The sequence below is a fragment of the Paramacrobiotus metropolitanus genome, unplaced genomic scaffold (genome assembly GCF_019649055.1).
Source record: "Paramacrobiotus metropolitanus isolate TYO unplaced genomic scaffold, Prichtersi_v1.0 Parri_scaffold0000002, whole genome shotgun sequence".
Taxonomy (NCBI): Eukaryota; Metazoa; Tardigrada; class Eutardigrada; order Parachela; family Macrobiotidae; genus Paramacrobiotus; species Paramacrobiotus metropolitanus.
In genome coordinates this window covers 2352928-2373955 of record NW_026570222.1, presented here as the reverse complement: position 1 = coordinate 2373955, position 21028 = coordinate 2352928, and the positions used below count along the sequence as shown (strand labels likewise).

General features: G+C 41.8%; 3 protein-coding genes across 4 annotated transcripts; all 3 read right to left on the bottom strand.

The window, feature by feature from the left end:
• Positions 1 to 604: 604 nt before the first annotated feature.
• LOC129588352 (meckelin-like) lies at positions 605 to 3642 on the bottom strand. The gene is made up of 2 exons (XM_055482538.1): positions 2307 to 3642; positions 605 to 1368 (listed from the first exon to the last, which is right to left on the bottom strand). Exons 1-2 carry the CDS (start codon positions 3192 to 3194, stop codon positions 697 to 699), a joined length of 1560 nt encoding a protein of 519 aa, XP_055338513.1. The 5' UTR covers positions 3195 to 3642; the 3' UTR covers positions 605 to 696.
• Positions 3643 to 3941: 299 nt separating this feature from the next.
• On the bottom strand, positions 3942 to 5525 carry LOC129583216 (uncharacterized). Of its 2 annotated transcripts, none has more exons than XM_055474921.1 (4): positions 5250 to 5525; positions 5121 to 5181; positions 4737 to 4939; positions 3942 to 4484 (listed from the first exon to the last, which is right to left on the bottom strand). In XM_055474921.1, exons 1-4 carry the CDS (start codon positions 5313 to 5315, stop codon positions 4269 to 4271), a joined length of 546 nt encoding a protein of 181 aa, XP_055330896.1. In that variant the 5' UTR covers positions 5316 to 5525; the 3' UTR covers positions 3942 to 4268. The 2 variants fall into 2 exon arrangements, with proteins under 2 accessions (XP_055330896.1, XP_055330904.1); XM_055474929.1 differs by having other exon boundaries at positions 3945 to 4484; positions 4737 to 4927.
• A 676-nt stretch (positions 5526 to 6201) lies between these two features.
• Positions 6202 to 20713, bottom strand: LOC129589153 (LIM and calponin homology domains-containing protein 1-like). The gene is made up of 18 exons (XM_055483718.1): positions 20482 to 20713; positions 19973 to 20205; positions 17296 to 17366; positions 16955 to 17033; positions 15009 to 15109; positions 13619 to 13661; positions 12971 to 13426; positions 11966 to 12151; positions 11718 to 11892; positions 11066 to 11184; positions 10513 to 10889; positions 9338 to 9917; positions 8768 to 9142; positions 8393 to 8563; positions 7658 to 8336; positions 7139 to 7537; positions 6643 to 6807; positions 6202 to 6539 (listed from the first exon to the last, which is right to left on the bottom strand). Exons 2-18 carry the CDS (start codon positions 20078 to 20080, stop codon positions 6517 to 6519), a joined length of 4107 nt encoding a protein of 1368 aa, XP_055339693.1. The 5' UTR covers positions 20081 to 20205; positions 20482 to 20713; the 3' UTR covers positions 6202 to 6516.
• Positions 20714 to 21028: the final 315 nt, after the last annotated feature.

Below are 21028 nucleotides of genomic sequence, written 5' to 3'. Positions count from 1 at the left end.
AACGTCACATAGTCATTGTCACACTATCAATCTTCCTGTGCCATATTCATAATTCACGGTTTTCTTTAGCCAGGCAATTTGATACAGATTTGCTCGCATGACTGAGTCGCATTTTAGGCTTGCCGCATCTTTGCATTACAGTTATTATTCTCGCATACAGTTAAACTTGAAAAAATTGTTGAATCAAAACGTTGGCTTGCCATGTTGATGTGACCAACACAATTTTATAAACTGCTAACTTTTAGCTATGCTAACATAACAGAAAAGCAGAAAAGCTTAATAACAGAAAAGCAGAAAAAGTTTCAGTTTACTTGCAACAAGTTCCTCACATGAAAGTGTAGTTATAAAATCACTCTTAAGTCTGCAAATGATTATATCTATATACTGGTACATTCTACGAATGTTTACAACAACCCTTAATTTAACGTTATCATAACAGCACTAAGAATTAATTGCACCCCTATTTTAGCGCACTAAACTGCTACGTATGAAATAATTAAATCTGGCATAAGGCACAGAACAGATACAACAACCGCAGGTGAAACATTTTTTAATTTCAGAATACTACGATCTGCCAAGCATGGGAAGTTGTCACAGTGGAAAATTCATCTGATTTGGTCAAACATTTTTACGTTGAGCGTTACATCATGGACTAATGCACACGTTGATGCGCACTTCGCACAATAAACACAATATTTACATTAAGAACCGTCCATAGATAAATGCTTTCCTAGCCAGATTAACTTTGCCGAATATGTGCCGGATTCCATTTAACAAAAAACCAACCAACAGAACGGAAACGAGCCCAAGAGAATAATTGGTGGTATATACCGTTACTACGCAGAAAAGCAGCGCTTCGAAGATCAGCAGATCAAATGTGCGCCCTATGTAGAAATAGTCAGTGTAATTCCCTTTCGGATCATAATACATTACTCCGACTTTTCGCACCGGTCCCAGTTCAATGTCCAGAAAACTCTCCAGAATATTTCGCCATTTGAAAACATAATCAGCTTCGTGGAATTTATGATCGAGAAAATCCCGCAAAAATCGATTGACCCGGTCGTGAATATTGGCTCTTTGTTTCAATTTGCCTAACGACGGCGAGGCCGCGCCGTCCTTTCGGTTACGTAATACCGACTCAGTGGGTATTCGTAGTGGGACGTTGGTTGATGCGGTGATCACGGCGGCTGCGCCGTTGACTTCCGGCTCCTTTTTAGCATCAGTATCTGATCGTGCAGCTGTGTGCGAATCGGACTGTGCCTCCTCCAACATCTGGTCATACAGGGTAGCGAACATGTCCGGCAGCGCCAGGGAAAACGTTTGGGGATCACCGTCAGCCTGAAATCCGCGACGGCTGACCAGATTTGTCTGAAACAAAAATTCTTCAGCATTAAAATATGAAGTATACATTAAGTAAATATATATACTGCGATGCAGATAATGGGTATACTTAGTATTTGTGCACTGGCGGTACCTAAAGGACATATGTGTGTACAATGCAGCGTTAAACTTTTCCATTGTAATAATAAGGTCATGATGACGACGAGTTAAATCGTAGCTCAGTTGTAGCCGTAATTTTTTCCCTTTGCACCATGACATACACTATCATGAAAAAATGTACAAACCAAACGGTAAACACGATAAACGATTAATAAGACGAGGAAAACGGATAAGAACAACTAAAATATTATCGATTTACATTACTTCGGACGCTTCAACAGTTTAGCCATAGTAAATTACAGAGACGTAAACGTTTTTGTAAATCATTATGCGCTTTTTGAGTAACAGTTAATGCAAAGTAGCCAACAGTTACGAAACAGCACATCCTAACAACCAGCTTATTGCCGACAATTTCGTTATACGACTAATACGAGTATTATCCGGCTGAATACAATGAAGTTGCTCCCATTTGCTTCATGGACTTCAACATAGAAAACGTTTTAGACATTTTCGGGTTTTGTTAGAAAACATGCTGAAAATGTTCATTTGATCATTTTGTTCAGCAATACCCACCGGTCCGTTAAGTAAACTAACACAGAATTTTCTGTTAATTTAATATGCCGGATTGCCGGTATTACAGATAATGGACAACCAATGCGTTCGTTTAACATGAGTCAGCAAATTTTTATCCTTTTAGTATCCTTTTTTCTGCCAATACCGCCTGACTATTCCTCTTTGAAATACAACTAAGGATGCTGCTCGTCGTTCGTCGTTCATCAATGCCAGACAATTGCATTAGCTGAACAGCGCATTTCCCCAGCACTAGTGGGACAGAAAATAACGCTGGCCGCGTCCTTTTCCCGTACCTCTTCATTATGCACCATATCGACCAACTGCCGGAAGCCAAATTCGGCAGTAGGATGAACAGAGCGTCCATGGATGTAGTAGGCAAAGTACCTATGTGTGCGGATAAAGATACTACAATTCAGCCAAGTGCAAACATCCACCAGCTCACCAATGGGACTGCCAAAGAATCTCTCGCGCAGAATGACCACAAAGTACACAAGACCCGCCGTCACCATAATCGTTAGCGCTGATACGGTAAAAAAGTAATACGGTCCCGTGTGCGGAAGCACTGTCGAGGCGGAAGACACATTAATGGACGGCAGATCAGTAACCCCATTCGGAGTGTTTATGGAAGGCAATCCCGGCAGCAATGCCAAGAACAAATATGCACACGTAAACACAACAATCGCCGGCAGTTTCCGTGCGCTCTGAAGTTTTACTAGTTCATTCGCGACGAAATACGTTCGCCAAATACATCCCGTAAAGCCGGCCGCATTATCTGTTGGCCGATTTATCTTAGGATGTAAACTGCGGCCCTCTTCTTGGTCAACAATAAAGATATCCATTACGCATTGTAAATATGTCAACCACACCATGTGGACAGCTTTCAGACTGAACGCCACAATGAACCACACGGAGAATTCGCGATCGGCTCGCTCGCCGTACACGGACAAATCAAAGCCGAACCCCGATAAAAGTACAATATTTTCCAGGAAGCCCATCAACAGCAGTGTGCAAAAAATCCCCACGGCTACGGCGCCGGAGACCGTCGCTAATGAATTAATCAGAAAACGCCCGTTGAACTGCTTCCTGCAGTCACGTTTGATCCAGTTGAGACTGTTCAGCAGTCCAACTAGACCTGTACCGCCCACAAATAGTCCCATAAATATCACCGGGATCAGTTCCATGCTCCACCGTCACCAACGGCTAAACACGTCGAGGATACGTAGCGGCGTAATAACTTGATTAGCCGGGATGGTATGTCTTGTGTAAGCGTGGCAGAAAAAGCCAAAACAAAGGTTTTATCCGGATTGTATTGAATTTCTCTACGCGGCTGATCGCGCTTCACTTCCGAAACGTAATTATGCCCATCATCAAGCGTAGCGTAAAACATGCCTGTAAATTCCACGAAGGAAAATCGATGCTGGCGTAGCTCTACCTGGTCCGAAAACACTATAGCCAGGCAGAAGCGATATACGAGTCTAACTGTCTCTTCGCCTAATCAATTCGGCCAACAGGATGAAATTATGGATCACCGCCATATTACCAATCGACCCAATTGCGATCTATTTTTAGCGTTCATTCATCCAGATTCAGTAGGAAGCTCGCCTCAGAAGCTCAGACTACATTCCTTTCCTTGCGGAATTTGTACAAAAGCTGCAGTATGTGACAGTGGTTCCCTGTATTGCAAATTACCGCTGTTTTGTAAGTCACTGGTGTATGTACCGTGAGTATCATAAAATACTGCCAGTGCCGGATGTTGTAATCAGAGACGGAACCACGTGATTTGTCATAAAACACAAATGTTGGTTACCGTATTTATTTTTTTCACGAATAAAAAATTTCAATCCGCAATTATTCGAAGGCCAGTATAAGTTCGCCGTGATTGTAACGCCTATCAGCCGACTAAAAGGAACACCGTAATTTACATTACGGTGCGATTCCGTGGCGCGATTTCAGAATGTTGTTTTACTTCAGAAATCGTGGTACAACATTTACAGAACGCTATACTGTCCGTTACAAACGAAGACAGTCAGATTAAAATCATATAAAAAACGTAAGTGTTTTGAACTCACACTTATTTACATGTATAAAACGATAAAATTCCGAAGAACTCAAAAACTCGCATTAAACACTAAAACACCCGGTACAGCAAAATCGAATAAAATTCCATCCGGACCGCAATATTACCGGTTTGCATACGTGCACACAAGTCCAGTGGTCTAATATACGAAAAGACCATCCCGTTCGCGGGTCCCGCATCAACGATATTCCACCGTGCGAATTCGTCGCCACATTGTCCGGCGCAGACTGACGCCCAGGAGAATGACACTAATCACGATCCACGCACTGATAACGATGGAGATGCCCATGGTGGCCAGGATGCTCACAACCACATGCAAGTATACGTTCGAATCAAAGCGCTGGGCGGACAGAGCTCGGCCATCAGCCAGGTACACAATCTCAAAGGTCACAGGCTACGAAACAATAATAATAAATATAATATAATATCTATAATAACATGCATTTAAGCGTCTTCTGAGCAGGTCACAGGTAGTACAAAACTGTTGGGAAATTACAAAGGGTTATTACGTGTGCACAGATTAAGCTTATCGTAAACGATGGAACTGCATCATGACACCATGAGTAAATCATAAATGTACTTCTACTTCGTTAAATTATATAGTAATCACCGGATTCTGCTTCCTTCCGCAGATTACTTTGCTCACCTTGTCGTTAGCATGCTGAACATAAGCAGTTACGATAAATCCAAGAAATATCAGGCGGATGAGAATGAAGATGATATAGAAAGGAACCCATGTGAAGAGAACGGCGGCGGATTCCCGGAATATTCCAGCCAACAGCACCCAGGCCAGGCAAAACACAACCACGAAGTAACAGGTCGCGGCAATGGCCAGAACTGAAAGAACACCTGTAGTGAATGAAACCCACCCACTTGCGAATCATATTTGCAGCGCTTCAGGGAGAGACAACACCTTGTTTTGCAACATCAGATTAAATTTCAAATATTAAGTTTTTTTCGGTAAACGTACAAGGAAGACCATTAAATTACAAGAGCAATAATAATTCAGCAGCAATACAAGGTCACCTACTATTTCCATGCGCGATAAGATCGGATGCTACCAACAAACCAATTCCGACTATTGTCTCGATCTGCAAAAACGGACAACATCAACAGGATATTCCAGACATCAAAAGTCAGCTTATCCATGTAATCGCACCATGGTCCACAATGCGCCGAAACGGCATCCTGACTTGAGAGTGCAACATCCACAATGCCAAGCCATTTTCTGGTTGTGATTACAAAACAGGAGCTACTAAAAGTTAGTGTGGCTGATCATGAACTGAATGAGGTTCTTCGTTATTCTCGAAGCTCCCAAAATTTTTCCGACCTTTAAATATAAAACAAAAACTGCAAAAATTCCAAAATGGGGTGTCTTTGACGGCCAGACGGTGGGTGTCCAAGTCAGCGAAAATCAGACGTGCCCCCGTAATTTTGATTTCGAGATCTGTGAGGTGCAGCAGGTTCGATGACCAAGAAGTTCTGCAGTCTGGCTTCCTCTTCTGCCAATCCGGGTTAACCTGCCTGTAAGGCGTACGTACGTACTGGGCACAGCCCATTCACACGAGCACACAGCCACCAGGCATACGTATGTACAATACTCAGTGTACCTGGGTGCTGAACGTGTGTGTGTGCCCGAGGTGCGCAATTGAAGTAATACGAGTACAAAAATGCTGCATATAGATATATTTTATAAGTAATAATTTGTCGATATATATATTACGTACGCAATTCCCATAATTATTATAATATTAATCAGCATCTTTTATCATGATTACAGAACTTACTTATGTTTGTACGTGCTCATGTTTTAAATTTCTCCGGTATTTTTTATCACTGAAAGGCCGGGAGCCTCGGTGTTTCTGAATACTGTATTCACCGTCCAAAAATTTATGTACTAGTACTTACTCGACTGTCCAGAAAAAAATATTTAAAGGTTTTATTTCGTTGAACTATTTCGAAACATTCACGATTCACCCAGTCAACATCATCTGCTCTTGGTCGGGTACCGTTTGCAGTTTCCTATGCGGTTTTTTTTTAAAGCTGGCAACTAGTTAGCACCAGCTAGTAAGTAAGTACCTATCTTACCTAAAGGTCTGCCATGCAAAAGGCAATTCTGATTTTTGTTCCTTCACTTTGCATTGTTGTACAATTTTAGAAGCAAATGTCAAGAAATTATCATACAAAAGCGCATGTTCGCAGTACAGCAAGAAAAAGATCACAACAAATTTTAGGCAGAACGAAGTTTTAAAAAGAAGCCATCCACTGTGGCCACGATACTGCCCCCATTTTATGCACACTACAGCAACATGCTTCACCATTTTGGCATAAAACTTTAAACTGGATATATGATACAAAAAATAAAATTTAGCTAGGCACCGTGCACGAAACGGCATTCAGGATCGGAGATTGACGCCATCAACACATCATAACTGACTCAACTGTAAACCTATAACAGTCCACAAATTACTTATAAAGTTATAACAGATAAAAGAAGACAGAACAATAAATCACAAATACTGTACCGCCAAACTGGGATAGAAACGACTCACCTTCTTCGTCACTGTAGCACAGTGCACAGTGCAATTTCGTGTTGCGCACACGCACATCCGTTCCTTCCCGACCACTGCCCAGCATTTGACCACAAACGTAGCATTTAAAGCAGGCTACATGATAATAAAGTTGCAAATTTTCCACAATCATTGCGGCTCCACGACCTTCAAAATGAAAACAAACTCATCAGAGAACAAAAAATTAGGGACAAGTCGTGGTATAGTAACATCCATAAAATTACTGGGCTCATTACAAGCCATCAATATCAATAAATCATGGTGATATAATTTAGCTAGGCAATTAAGCGATCTCCTATAATTGGCCAAATGAAGCGCAGTAATAAATAACAGAGGAGAACGAGTGTATTTTTTGTTAATTGTTGGCCTCTGCACCGTAATGCACTGTATAATCGTATTTCCTACACAACTTTTAAGCCGTAAAATGCAAAACTTTCATTAAAACTGTTCTCGATGATGCGATTGACAAATCACCTACCCAATGCTTCGCCACAATGTGCGCATCGCCGTTTTGATGAAACACCGACAGCGTTGATATTTGCCGAATAATCCCGACTGCTGCCGGGGACATAGTTATCTTTTGGTTGTGATAAAGATAGCTGCGAACCAGCCACTGAAGGAGGGTAGAAGGGATGACTGATATACTGCTGCTTAGTTGGCGATGGCTGCTTGTGCATCAAACCGGCAGCCTGAGGCGATATGCTGCCATTTTTTGGATAATGCACTTCGGGATAACGCGGCGGCACTGTGGCGCTAATACCTATCGCCACACTAGGTTGAGGATGAGATCGGGGCGGCATTCGTTTAGACTCCACTGCCACAGGGATCATAGTCGACGTCCTCGTGGGGAGCTGCTGGACGTACTGTTGTTGTGAACCTGCAACAACCAGAGCATGAAAGCGCACTTCCGATCGATTTCAACAAAACAATGACTTTGCTGTGGATTTCTCAAATTACTTTATACGTAGATACATGTTCAAATTAAATTTCCATTTACCATCGTGTTTAGCGCCTAACTCCACCACGCGCCGCTGATAATTTGTCGGCACTTCTCGCAAGGGAACTCTCGGATGCGCGGCATCGATGTGGGTAACCGGAGCCGCGGGAGGCGGTCTATGGATCTGCATCGGCACCGGCTGCGGATTGACGGCCTGTCGCATCCTGGCCTCCTGTTCTGATATCCTCCGCATTTCGGCTTCCTGCACAACCCAGTGTTGCTGCACATTTCCATTGACAGCCGGTCTCCGTTGAACAGCCTCAGCTTTTGGCTGCATTCGGGCGGGCGGTGAAACGGACGGAGCCTTCGGGATGTACTGTGGTGTATAGCCCGCAGCCGGAACATTTTCTTCGAAATATCCAGCGAACGGCGGTGGTTTGAATTCGGATGGGAGGGGCGGTCGAGGTGGATGAAATTCCGAACTTCTCGGGCTGATAGATTCAACCTCTGCGTAACTGCGCAAAGGAGCGTTCGGCTTCGACAGTTTGACCGCATTACCAGGATCGCTCCGTCCACTTGAATAACCTCCATCGCTGTAATCACGATAATGATGAAGTGGGATAATACCGTTCAAAACTGGTTCGGGATGATGAATCGGTGTGGGGATAACCGCCTGAACCGGTGCACGACCACTAACTGTCATGTAATCCAGAGAGCGCATTTCTTCTCGTGAGGTAGTCTACAAACAAGAATCATTTTAGCAAATATTCCCTTCAATGTACCCTTGATCATTACCTCGAAACTTCCTGTAATTCGCGTTTCCTCCGTCACCTTTTCCACTTTATCAAGTATGATGACCTTATCGGAGAGTTTTGCTCCAGAGGGCACAAGCGTTTCAGGAATCAACTCTATTGGTATATTGTGCTCTTTTAAACTATTTTCCGTGGATAATGTTGTTTGCATGACCTACAAACCAAGATTCCCTTTAAATTTCGAAACGCATCACTTCGAAGTTGTCGTCTAACCTTTAGTGCTACGTACAAGCAAATTTAACCGCACGAACCGAAAAATCACCGAAAATACGAAATCACCGAAATACGAAATCACCGAAAATAACTTTGTAAAACAATTGCAAAAAAGCGCATACCGGTTTGCTGGTCTTTAGAATACCAACTGGTTCCTTTCTAACCAGACTTTCATATTCTTCTTTTTGGATTTCTTGGTGGTACTCGCTAACGATTTTGAAATCAAAGCTTCGTTGCTTGGTATAGAAACCGGCGTACTTTCAGTATCAATGCAGCGGCCAGGACTACTCGGTTCAGATGTCACATTTGAAGAAACAAATTTGACCGTTTTAGAGATATTTTCATCTGGTGGCGCTGGCTTTGATTGGAACATTTCATGTACGCTCTTAGGTCGGACATTTTCAGTTTCAAATACATCGATGCCGTTCGCGTCGCTCTTGATTCCAAAAAAGTCGGACCGACGTTTCGAAATCTCGCTTTTGATCCGTCTAGTAGAATCCATACGGCGCAGTGGAACTTCCTACACAACGATGCAAATTATAAATCTTTCAAAAAAATTAGCTGAACAGGTCGATAACTCTAGTGTTGTGAGTATTTTGTACTAGGAATAACATACAAATATGCAACGTAATTTCTTCTCTAATATCAAACATGCAGCATTTTTTGCACAATGATATCGACAGGCGTTTTCCAATGTCCAACATAATTAACTGACCTCAGAAACCGAATTGCCGTCGATGGTTTTAGGTTCCGTTTCCTGTTCCAAAGGTGGTGGTGGAGAAGGAAATTCCAATTCTCCCTCATGCTCTTTCGCGGGATTCGACGGGTCCGGCAACGACGGAGAGATGGCCGGCAGCGGAGGTGGCGGAAATTCACCATCATCCACAATATTCTCCGGCGACTTCACAACACTAGTTCCATTTCGCCCCAGAATTCCATCGATCTCCTGCAGATACTGTTCCGGTAAACTGGTATCGAATTCCGGCGGCGGCGGTACACTAGATACGCTTGACGGGTGCTGAATATTCTGAAGATCTTTGGACAGTAAGCGGCTCAAACCGCCACTGCCGCCGCCACTTGACGGTATGGGTTTTGGCGGTGGTGATGGAACGCTCGTGGTTACAATGGTCGGTGGCACAGCGGATGCCGTCTCGAAGACATTGCGCATGGTTTTCACTTTGACAGCTTGTGGCTGTGCACCTATTCTTGTACTGGCAGCCTGACCATCAAGTGGTCGTTCAAACACTGACAACTTGTCTTTCAACGATAGCTCCGGCTTGACCAGTTCTTTATAACTGCGCGAAAAAAGCCACGGTGAACATTTTTTATTCACTTTACCCGGACCGGCAAGATGATGTTTTACAATTATGCGTGACAAAGGAATACGACAAATTAGAAATTAATATACGACCCGATGGCATGTTGAGACGACTAAATAAAACTCTGGCCCATGCTGCGCAGACATCTTCGTCTACGAGCACTGAAAATTACATGTAACATTCCGCGACGTATTAAAACAAGACACAGTTATCCGGTATTTGACGTATCATTTGCCGCTACACTAAAAATTTCATAAACAGTCATGATAATTCGATAAATATTTACAAGACATGTTTACATGTTTGGTATGTTTTTGAGTTCGTAACGGTAAAAGCAGCCATGCAGAAAAACTGATTCTTAAGAACTCGAGTTAAAAATTAAAAACTCAATCAAAAATATAAGGTTACTCCAATTAAAAAGATTGTTTACGTGATTCGTATAGTTTAACAAGACATGCCAAAATGATGACCGGAGAGCACTGCCCGATGCAAATTTCGTTGTTGTCTTCGGTTCACTAGAATTCGCTGTTTGTAATTCATGTCTAAAGTTTTTAAAGCATTGACATAATACCTGCATTTTTCGGGATCAATTTGCAGTGGAGTGTCTTCAACCTGCGCACTGCGAAACATGGCCAGTTTCTCACCAAATGGTTTATATGTCGTTTCGATATTTGGGTTTTTTGGTGAATTATCCAGCTGTGACGATTTATCTTGATCCATAACATTATTTATGCTCTTCAAACCTATTCCGGGCGCTTGACTGTTGGCGGCGTCAACAGGTTTAAGATAAACTACCCGTTTCGAGGTTAATTCCGTAACAGTTTCCGGCTGAGCAGATAGTTTGGCTGGGCTAGAAGATTGATATGCACTGGCGGCGTTTAAGCTGGACACCAGTTGTTTAACGGCCAACGATGGCGGAGGGGACGTGCTGGTCAGCGATCGCGAAGACTGCATTAAAAAACACCGGGAAATCAAAAACACAATTTACAACAAGAACGTACTATCGCTAACGAAATACAAGATTATCTGAATATTCAGATAAAATGATTAAACCCACGAAAATTATCCAGAATCAGCAACCCTGAATTCGACACTGTGTATTAAGAAAAGTGTTACTCACGAACCCGAGGTGAACTGATGCCGGAAGAGGAGTCTTTTTCACTGTTATCGCTGATATGCGATGTGAACTGCTCATCGGATGGCGGCATATTTTGCTTGTCGTGAAGCGAAACGGATAAATCTTCTATAACCACAAAATGTCTTGATTTTAACGTCGAAAGTTACTTATGATGGCGTTAATAAGAAAACATTCGCCATGCCAAATTCTTCCTTGACAAACTGAAATGTTCGTTCACTGATTAATGCAGCGACTGGAGATTTTTTCATACGGCAATCATGCTTAAAGACCGTACGAACATCTGACCAACTACAATTCTCAGTGAACTGCAAAATCAGCCCTAAGGGTAGATCTGTGATCCGATGCGGCGGGTTTTTGTATCGATTAGCACACTATAGGCGCTTGCACAAGAAATTGAAAGTACAAAGCCTATTTCGTCAGAAGAATGCAATTTCTTTTCCGCACCATAACGCTTCACTGCCTGCCAACCAGCTGTGCAGACAAAAACCGATAATGAACAACAAATTCACATGGCGCGAACAAAATCCCATTAGCTATCGTATTCCCAGCCGCCAAATCAGCTGGTATGTTTTTTCCTGATTACAGAATTAAAATCCCTTTGAAAGGAGCGGGATCGTCCTACTTGTGCGTTGACTTACCATTGATCGAATCATCCAAGTAACTAGCCAGGATCCCACCCTGCCGTTTCAGGCGCTCAATCATCTCGGGGAACGTCTTCACATCGCGCTTGTTGTTCTCCTTTGGTTCACTATTGTCATCACTATCATGGCTAAGCAGATTGCTCTTCCGCTTACTTTTCCAGCTGTCCAGATTCTGCCAACAGAAAAGACGGACCGGTGCGAATGACCTTTCCATACAGACAGGCAGCTATAAACAGTCGTCCTACCAGCTGCCATTCGGCTTCGTCTTCCTTTAATCGTTGCTTCATTTTATCCACTTCCATGTAGCTGTCAATGACAGAGACCGCTGTGTGTCCACTGGGATGCTTTATCTTGACGAACTGTAATGGATCATTGATACAACACGGCGCTGAATGCTGCTTGGGCAAGCGTGTAGCACCACCGGTCAGGAGCTGGTCAAATAACATTTCGACCGTGAAATGCATGTCGAATTACCCAATACAGAGTTAGTGCATACACACAGAGCAGTGCCGTATCGGACGCACACCACAAAAAACCAGATCTCTTAACCAGATCACCACATTAGCATTGCATAACAATTGACGGAAGGTTATTGAAATGTGTTTCTGTTCTATTCATCCGGAGCCCGCAAAGTATAATATCATGACAATACAATAATATACCGCGCAAGCACAGTATTTTCACACTCGTCTTGCTAGCTACGGGACAATACTTTTCTTTGTTGTGCAAAGTATCCGTAAAAATAACAGCAGCACACAAAAGAACCAGTTCAAACGCTACAACGAGCAACTGGTCAAATAAAGGTTGGCAGTTTGGCACACATTTGACTATACGCTATTAACGATCAATACCAATTTCAATTAACTCAAACCAACACAATTAAGTATAATGATTCAAAACGTTCAACCAAAACGAAGGAAATTTTGCGCTGCTGACGTAATACATAAAAGACTTTTGTAAAATTACAAAATAATCATTTGAACATATGGTGATCAGATCAATTAATTTTACAAAATTTTTAAAAATTCTGCAGTATGAATGTCAGTGCTCATGCGTGTAGAATCAATACAAATTAATTTCGGGCTCAATTTTCGCTCCAGAATTTACTAACCGGCACAAAGCAAAGACATGAGATACAAATCACTCAATGCACAAAGGACATTCGGTAAATGCGCACACTGCATAACTGAAACACTGTGGACAAACACATATACGGATAAGCCAAGCACAATTCGTTTATAATGGCTCACCTCATCAGAATTCTGGTTCATATCCCGAAGTCCTCGAATCGGTTCGGCCATGGACGGCGAGGATGAGCCACACGCACTATCACACGATCCTACACTATCAGCGTAATATCTCCGATATAATTCCGTGTCATGCATATTTTTCGTTGAATCCAAATGCAGCGGATCATCCATCTCATTGCGACGATCAAGCGTCGACTGTCCCGGCATATCCTCGCTTACTCCTTGACTACCAAGCGACCGCTCATCATGTGCCGGTGCTCTATTTTCATCCGTATGTGCCGCTGTGGTTTCCTCAAAGGTTTTATTAACCTGATTGCATAAAGTGTCCGCGTTGTTGTGCAGTCGATATAAATAATGCTGATAGAGCTGTGTAAAGGCCGAGAGATCAAGTTGTGGTCCGGTATAGGTGGGTGTCTCTTTAGCACGCCAGCCGAGAAGGTAAATGGTTACGGTTACCTGGGCCAAATCAACACACGAGTAAACGCATCCATTGAATATAAATGCCAGTTAGGAAAAAAAACTTCAACGCACTTGTCACAACACTCGGCAGGACAGGCGAACGTAGTGGCCGTCTGCCACTGTGATTTTACATGTAATATCACAAGCCTACCGCCGTGCAACACCAGGTAACACGTGTCAGCAACTTACTCTGATTAGTGCTTCTTGAATGGCATCTTGCGCATCAGCGGAGCTAAAACAATGAGGAAGAAGTCATTTCTAATAGCATCTGAGAGTTTATGCACATGCATTCTGCTTCCGGCAAGCCTATTTTTTTCAAGTAAAAGTCCAAAATGGGAAAGAGATTTCTTGCTAACTAACGACAGTTCCGCCGGAAAATAAACCACAACCATCAATCCCTATCCGCTGCATTTACGTCCAAAAATATGCTTTCCGTGATTGATAACCGCATCATAAAGCAAAATCTCAAAAGTGTTTTGTAAAGGAAAATAAATAAATATTCCCGAAATATCTTTTCAGCCACAATAAAACAATCGTAAAAACGCTGGTCCGAACATAAACATGAGCGCACTACTACTCTACGATATCAGCCTATTTTTCCGGTTCAGTTTCGTCAGCTGATGCAACGTTCGTTTCCGGTTTACGCATAGCTTTGAAGAGAAGATGTACTCAACCGGCCTCTTGTCCGTTGTCCATCAAAATACCCAATGTTTATTATTCCGATCGCAACCGAGACCAACAATATTAATAGCCTCTGCCTAATGAGACGATGGGGCTGTAATGACCATCAAGAGTCAGTAGTCAGAATTAAAATTCCAGCCGCGAAATACGATCCGCAACCGATTTCAACTATGATGAGCAAGTGAATATAATATAAGCCTTAATATCTGTGGCCCGGCTACAATATAAGCGTTAACGCTGCCTGGCCTTCCGGTTGTTCGCGCTGTCTGATTTTAACTGACCACAACCTTCCCGCGAACCGCGCAATGTGTAGTATAGCGAATGCATGGAAACTTGTGGTCACAGTGTGCGCACTGCGCAGTACGTTTACATTCGCCCAACTGATTAAAACGTAATGATTGCAAATTATCCTGCTTGCTGTCAATAATATGACTCTCAGAATGTTAACCTAAATCCCTGCGACGTTGCTCCATTTTACGGTTTATGCCCTGTTTGTTTAAAATAACACAATACCGGGATAAACATAGAAAACGAATGTAGTCGAGCAATTTGCTCGATAATTCGATAATGGCAGATAAGAAGCAATCAAACTTTTCCACATAGCAAACACAGCCTGATGCGAGTTATTGTCCTTTTTCTATGTTGTAACAATTACACATAAGCACAGTAAATGTTGCAGTCGTAAAAAATGAAGTCTTTAGAAATGCTATTCCACCTCGGATACGGAAACCAAAGTAATGCTTACTGATCAGTGGTCATGTTTATATTTTGATAGGGCTCTACATAGTTAGCGATCTCTTCAGAACGAATACAGACTAATTTACGCAAACAAAATGAAATTTATGTATATAACATTTATTCGCAATATTTATTCCCGTGTAATATCAGTAACACATACCAGATGTATCGTTCCGGTGCGTGGATATGTATAGGCAAAAAAATTGAGTCGCGATCAATTCCAATCTTTTCTGCAGCCGCTCGAAAGGCCTCGAGGTTGTACTGAAGAAAACAAAATAAATATTCAATCTCATTATTCAAAGTGAAAAGCCGTAGAGGTGATCCTATGCAAACATTTAAAGCATCCTCACACAACATATTACGAAAACGTAATAGCAAATTATATTCTCATACACCGCTCAACGCATCCGATAGACAAACTGTGTCATAACTGAAGGATACCACTACATCATTCTGGACTGTACTTGATAGTAATTAAACTGCGACCTTATCACTCCTGAGTGCTACAACAGACATTATCAGTGTAGCAGCACCCTTGAGACAAGCCATATTTATTAACAAGTGCGAAAAGTGCTACCCACACAGATGTATAATGTACACGGTGAGAAGAAGCAGCCATAAAAAAATACGGCATCCTATAATTAAGTTCTGAGACGAAACGTATGAAAACGCATAGTACAAACTGCCCGCGGCGAAATCTAGCGTCTAATAAGAGAAATCAACATTTCGCGATTACAACTTTTATGACGATATCAACTGAAACAAATTAGCTATGACACCAGACTTGCGCCCTAAGTTTTTCTCTGGTTCTCAAGATATCGCAAGGTCGAACTGGACAAACATGGCTTCGCACCTAACAATCGCCGATGGCTGCCAAGTACCAAGGTACAGATATTCCTAAATCCTACTGCAGGTATTCACTGCGTTCTACCAAAATGTCGACGCCGTGCACTGATTGTCCCCAAAAAAGATCCAACAACATACCGCTCAAAATTCTGGATGGCGATATAAATCCGATGACGAGAGTAACGACAACTCAGGCATCAAAACTGGATTACGTTTTAAAGATGGTAGGGAATAAAATCCACGCTGGTACAAGGGTAAATATGGAACCGCTTTCAACTACTTATTAGACTGCATAAAGGATAGGCATGCATTTTTCATTGTAAATACCAAACTAGCTCAGGCTGACTTGCATTGTTCACGTTAAAGGAACGCTGCTGCAGAAAGCTATTTATCATCGACGTTATACGAGAAAGTCGTCCGTCCAGTTTACGGATGGCAGAGAGAGGAAGTTCAGTCGAAAGGTAAATCAGGTGGAGAAGTAGACCTTGCAGACACCTTGCCAGAAATCGGCGATTCACATCCACTGCAATACGGTTTATGCCAGCCCACACCACTGACCACATTCCGAGTCCGCCCCTTACGATCATTTTGCTTTGCATTGTGTACAAACAGCTAGCAAAATATCATATAAAGGCAAATATTACAGAAAAGGAAACATTCTTATCTTAACCGGCTTTGGCTTAACAGGTACGGTAGTACCGCCTGTGCAGTTTTATCGATCTGATAGAATGCGCTTAAAAAGCGAATTCACCCCAGAAATTCTTCAAAAAGCCAAGGTCAACTTTGCTTTTCAACAACAATCCCTCATGCGAGGCTGACGTAAAAGCAGACAGAAAGTGAATTATGCCTTTTGAATCGAACTTAGGCGAGAAATATTAAGAAATCAATGCATCAGTTTGCAGCGGAACTGCTCAAAAGATAACTCACCCGAAACAGAATGTTCTGAAATTTAAAAAAGTGATCAGATATAGTTTTAAAAAGTTGGGAAAAATATAAGGAAGCTCGCACTTCTAAGTGCTAAGTATTTATCAGTTCGTCGGCTATTTGTTCATGTCGGCGTTATGAACGCCTTAGCCTTGTCACTTGATTACTATTAAAACCGCTACGATTAAAACCCAACTGCATTTAAGTCGCCAAAATCTATTCCACGCCGCTAATCATTATGTACATTGAGATATAAGCCGACTCGGATATTTAATCGTACTGCCAAGAAAAACACTCCGAGGACCAAGTCTGTTTATTAATTGTCTACCGTCGTACCTGCCCATATAATCTGGTGTATAAGACGTCACTTCCGTCGTCCAGCCGAAGATAACACGGCCAAATCGTCTCCAACAACCTGCGGACGCCCATGGGGAGGCAAAATTACTTCATGTTAACTTTTAAGGATGAGCATATACCATAATGTCCGCTTTAATTAATATTAATAACCACATTACTTTAAGAACAAGCAAGCCAATATGAATCTTTGTTTTATCGCTTTATGTACAATAAATACTATATAGTATTTACTCGACATAATGTCGAGTGAGCCGTGGTTTTACGTGTCCGGCTGTGCCTCTTTGCATAACCATGCTTTGTATTGTAGTACAGATGCTTACTCGCACAGAAGAGCACCATCCTCTAAGGATTCCAGGAAGTCAGGAGACCGAAATTTATTTCTTGTCACGGCCTGCAAAGAATCGGGCGTCAATTGTTTATAACTGGTTACCTATTCAGTGGTCTTTGTTCATATCATACAAGTACATTTTTTAAAATAAGTAGCAATATTTACCTATAATGGCAATTACGCACATACGATTAATAGCGCATCTACAGGCTCTGTACTCTACTGTAGGCTGTAGCTAATAGTAATCTGATATTATATACAGTCTCGAATTATGGGATTACTGACGCTTTATTTAAGCTTTGTACTTTGAGCATAAGGAATACTGTGGCCAGGGAACTCCTAAATTCGGTTCGGTACTTCTACATTGATTTCCAAGTATTTTGATTTCGCAGCTTTTGCAAAATTTTACCCTTGTTTTCAGGTCTTACAACCACTAAACAGTGCACTAAACATACTGCATAGTCAATTTTTCCACAACATGCACAGTAAGCGCCAATATACTTCTGACCAACGCTACCATGTTGGCACATAGAAGAGTCAACGCGGTGTACGCCCAGCATCTTTTACTGCACCAGCATCACCTACTTTAATTTTTTAAATAATATGCAGGAACGTGAGTTTACATATATACTCGTATAAACCCTGTGGGGACACTTGCCACTTGCATCTGGTATGATGGCATCATCATGTTTTCTTGTTTACAAGTCATAAACTAACAACCGGAAGTTGCTTATTCAGATTCCACCCTCCGTGTTGTTTCCACTATTAACTACCAGCAGAAAACGTCAAAGGACTGTCCTTGAACCGCAGTCCGTTTAGTTTAGTAGTCAATTTGGCGAGTTATACACGATCGCAGTACAGCTGGCAGGTGACTGTTTGCGATAGACATGTAGCCCGCAATTAGTGTTGGTGAAAAAACTGCCAACATATCTGGCGAGTGAGAATTTTTTGTTCTTAATTACAGGATATCTGTCAGATTACAACTGGTACGAGTACACGGCGTATCCACGAAACTAGACAATTGCGTAGTGACAAGCGCGGTGGCCATTGTAGCATCACAGCTGACTCCGTCCGCAAGAATCTTCAGACGCCGGTAACAAATCAATGCAAACCGCAACTCGAGATCAACGCTTTACATTTCTTCAGATCATGTCTTCGACCAAGCGCAACCGTTCTTTTTTGTTGATTGATCATGCACGATGGGTAAAACACATATTATTACAACTTGATCAGATATTACATGTCAAAGGAATGAGCGGTAAGCGGAGGTTAAGAATTCCTTAAGACTACATTGAGCAATTCGATATTTGCTGGTAACAAAATTGTTCAGCAGTGTCAATCATAGGGCTGGACCGGTTTACACACCGCTGACCTGTCGAGATTTATTGCCACTTTCATTTTACAAAATCAAGCACGCAATGGCACTTCCAGGTTAACTTTGGCGGTCCGGACAGCGCTACTGATACCAGGACCCGTTAGCAGTGCTATAATTGTACGTTACAGATACAATAACCATGCAAAAAAATTTGAAAAATCAATGCTAAAATCTTTTATAAGACCATAGTGCGATAGAGTGCAAAGGTTTAAATGCTAGCTTACAGTATATGGTTCACATTTTTAAAAGTACAGTAATACCGTAATACCTTCATCTGCTCCACAACCTCAAAAAACGATCTTTCCCAGAAAAAAATGAGACAGTAAATCTGTACGAAATTCCTACATTTAGCAATTTTTAAACGCCATTCTTAACAATCGGTGCGGCGCCAAGCTTGTCATACAAGGATATAATCGTCTGCACTTGATGTTCCGATGAAATAAAAAATAATGAGGTCAAAAACCATCTTACATCGAACAGCATTATTACCACACCTATGCGCGGTAGTATCGGGGTTAACAAGATGACTACCCATTAACCATAATTTTTAGTGATTCCTAAGCGGTTTATAATTATGCAATCCCCCGAGGTAATCGGTCAAGATTCGGATCAAACCAAATACAGCTCACGTGACTAACCGAAACCATAAACCTGGAAAATCTAAAACCTAACTTTGGAAATTTGAATAGTCCCTTACTTGCTGGATGACGAAGCGAACGCAAGATGCAACTACCGATGTCATAAAGTGATGCTAATTTTCTATTGATTAAAAATGTCAGGAGAATGTTTATAACGCTATAAAAACACTTAATGAATTTTCATATTTTTTTATGCAGCCAACCAAAAATTACGCTCCGCAGGGAGCGAATGTACATTTCAAAAATACTACCCGTCGAAATTACACACCGTTAGTACTATGTATTGCTGACGGCATATTTCACTTTAGAATGCTTAACAGCCAACCGTACCGTGCAACACACAATTATCTTATCAGACGCTCTTACCAGACAATTGTGCCTCTGTCTGGTGCAAATTTCCAGCGTAGCCATAATTTTTCGCTGACAGATTTTTGAAAGTTTTATGTAATCGTAGCTTTAACTATGCCACAGGCTCAGGCTATCATGTACTGAGGAAAAATAATTGGTACATATAAACAGAATAGTGTAAACATGTAAGTAAATACCAAATATGCTTGAACATTTCCAAAGTAAGTATGCATACGCGTGCGAGCTCGGATTATTTTATACTTGAACACCTCCAATGTCCTCATAGACAATAAATATACTGCTCTCACCTCAATCCACCGCTGCGACTCATTCACAGCCAGGTCAACGAAAAATTCCAGTTCCTCTTCGTGCAACGGCACGAACTGGGGATCCTTCGTCAATTCCATGAAGTCCATCGAATATGCGATTTCAAATAGAGTAATTATCAACAAGCGCTCGTTATTGAGATATCCACTCGTAGTTAGTGACCCATCTCCGCTAGTTTATTCATCCATGTCCGCATTATACGGCTCCAGAACCACTGTAACATTTTTCCCATAAAGTATTGGAAAGTTTCAAACTAACAAAATGTGAAGAGCCCAACGGAATACCCGATAACGTTAAGCAAATAACACTGATCGCGGACCAAACGAACAAAACTTGTTATCGCAGGAAAGCACAAAGTGTTTGCTGTCCAGAAGCAATTCGGAATATGGTATCGTAAAGTACGGAAAAACAGATTAGCAGAAAAGCCTACAAATCTTTAAACGTGTGAATAACGTTAGTCTGTAAATGGATGAAAGTACAATACACTTACAGTCAGTGGTCGCTCTGCATATGATGCCTGGTAAAGTGAACTGTAAAGGTAGTTGGCCAGCAATATTCCGCTTTACAACAATGGAGCAGAATGGCTGCAGAGAGAGCAAAACTGGAAACAATGCAAATTCATATGTGCATATCGTATCCGTATGTATTGATAGATAAATACATCAGGCATACTTGTCGTAGTTGGAATTTGTTCGAGCAGCTAAAGAGTTCGCATACCGGTCGATGAGGAATTGAGGATAAATGAACAAAGCAGGTTTCAAATTTTGGACTGCGCCAAAAATATATCGCACCATAGGTGAAAGGTGTGGTGTATACGATGATTGGTATTTTCGGTGCAAATGCCGCATTGCATGAGTAGCGCAGTTACAGATAGACACTGGTACGGTTTGTCAAGCGTATCCGATGAGTCAGCTAGCAAAATCAATAGACTAGTAAACAGAAACAATTATTGTGAGTAACGAGTAAAAACACTGAAAAAGAGAGCTCGGTTTTAACGGTGTAAAATGACGCCGTCGCCATTAATTCGACTTGGTCAT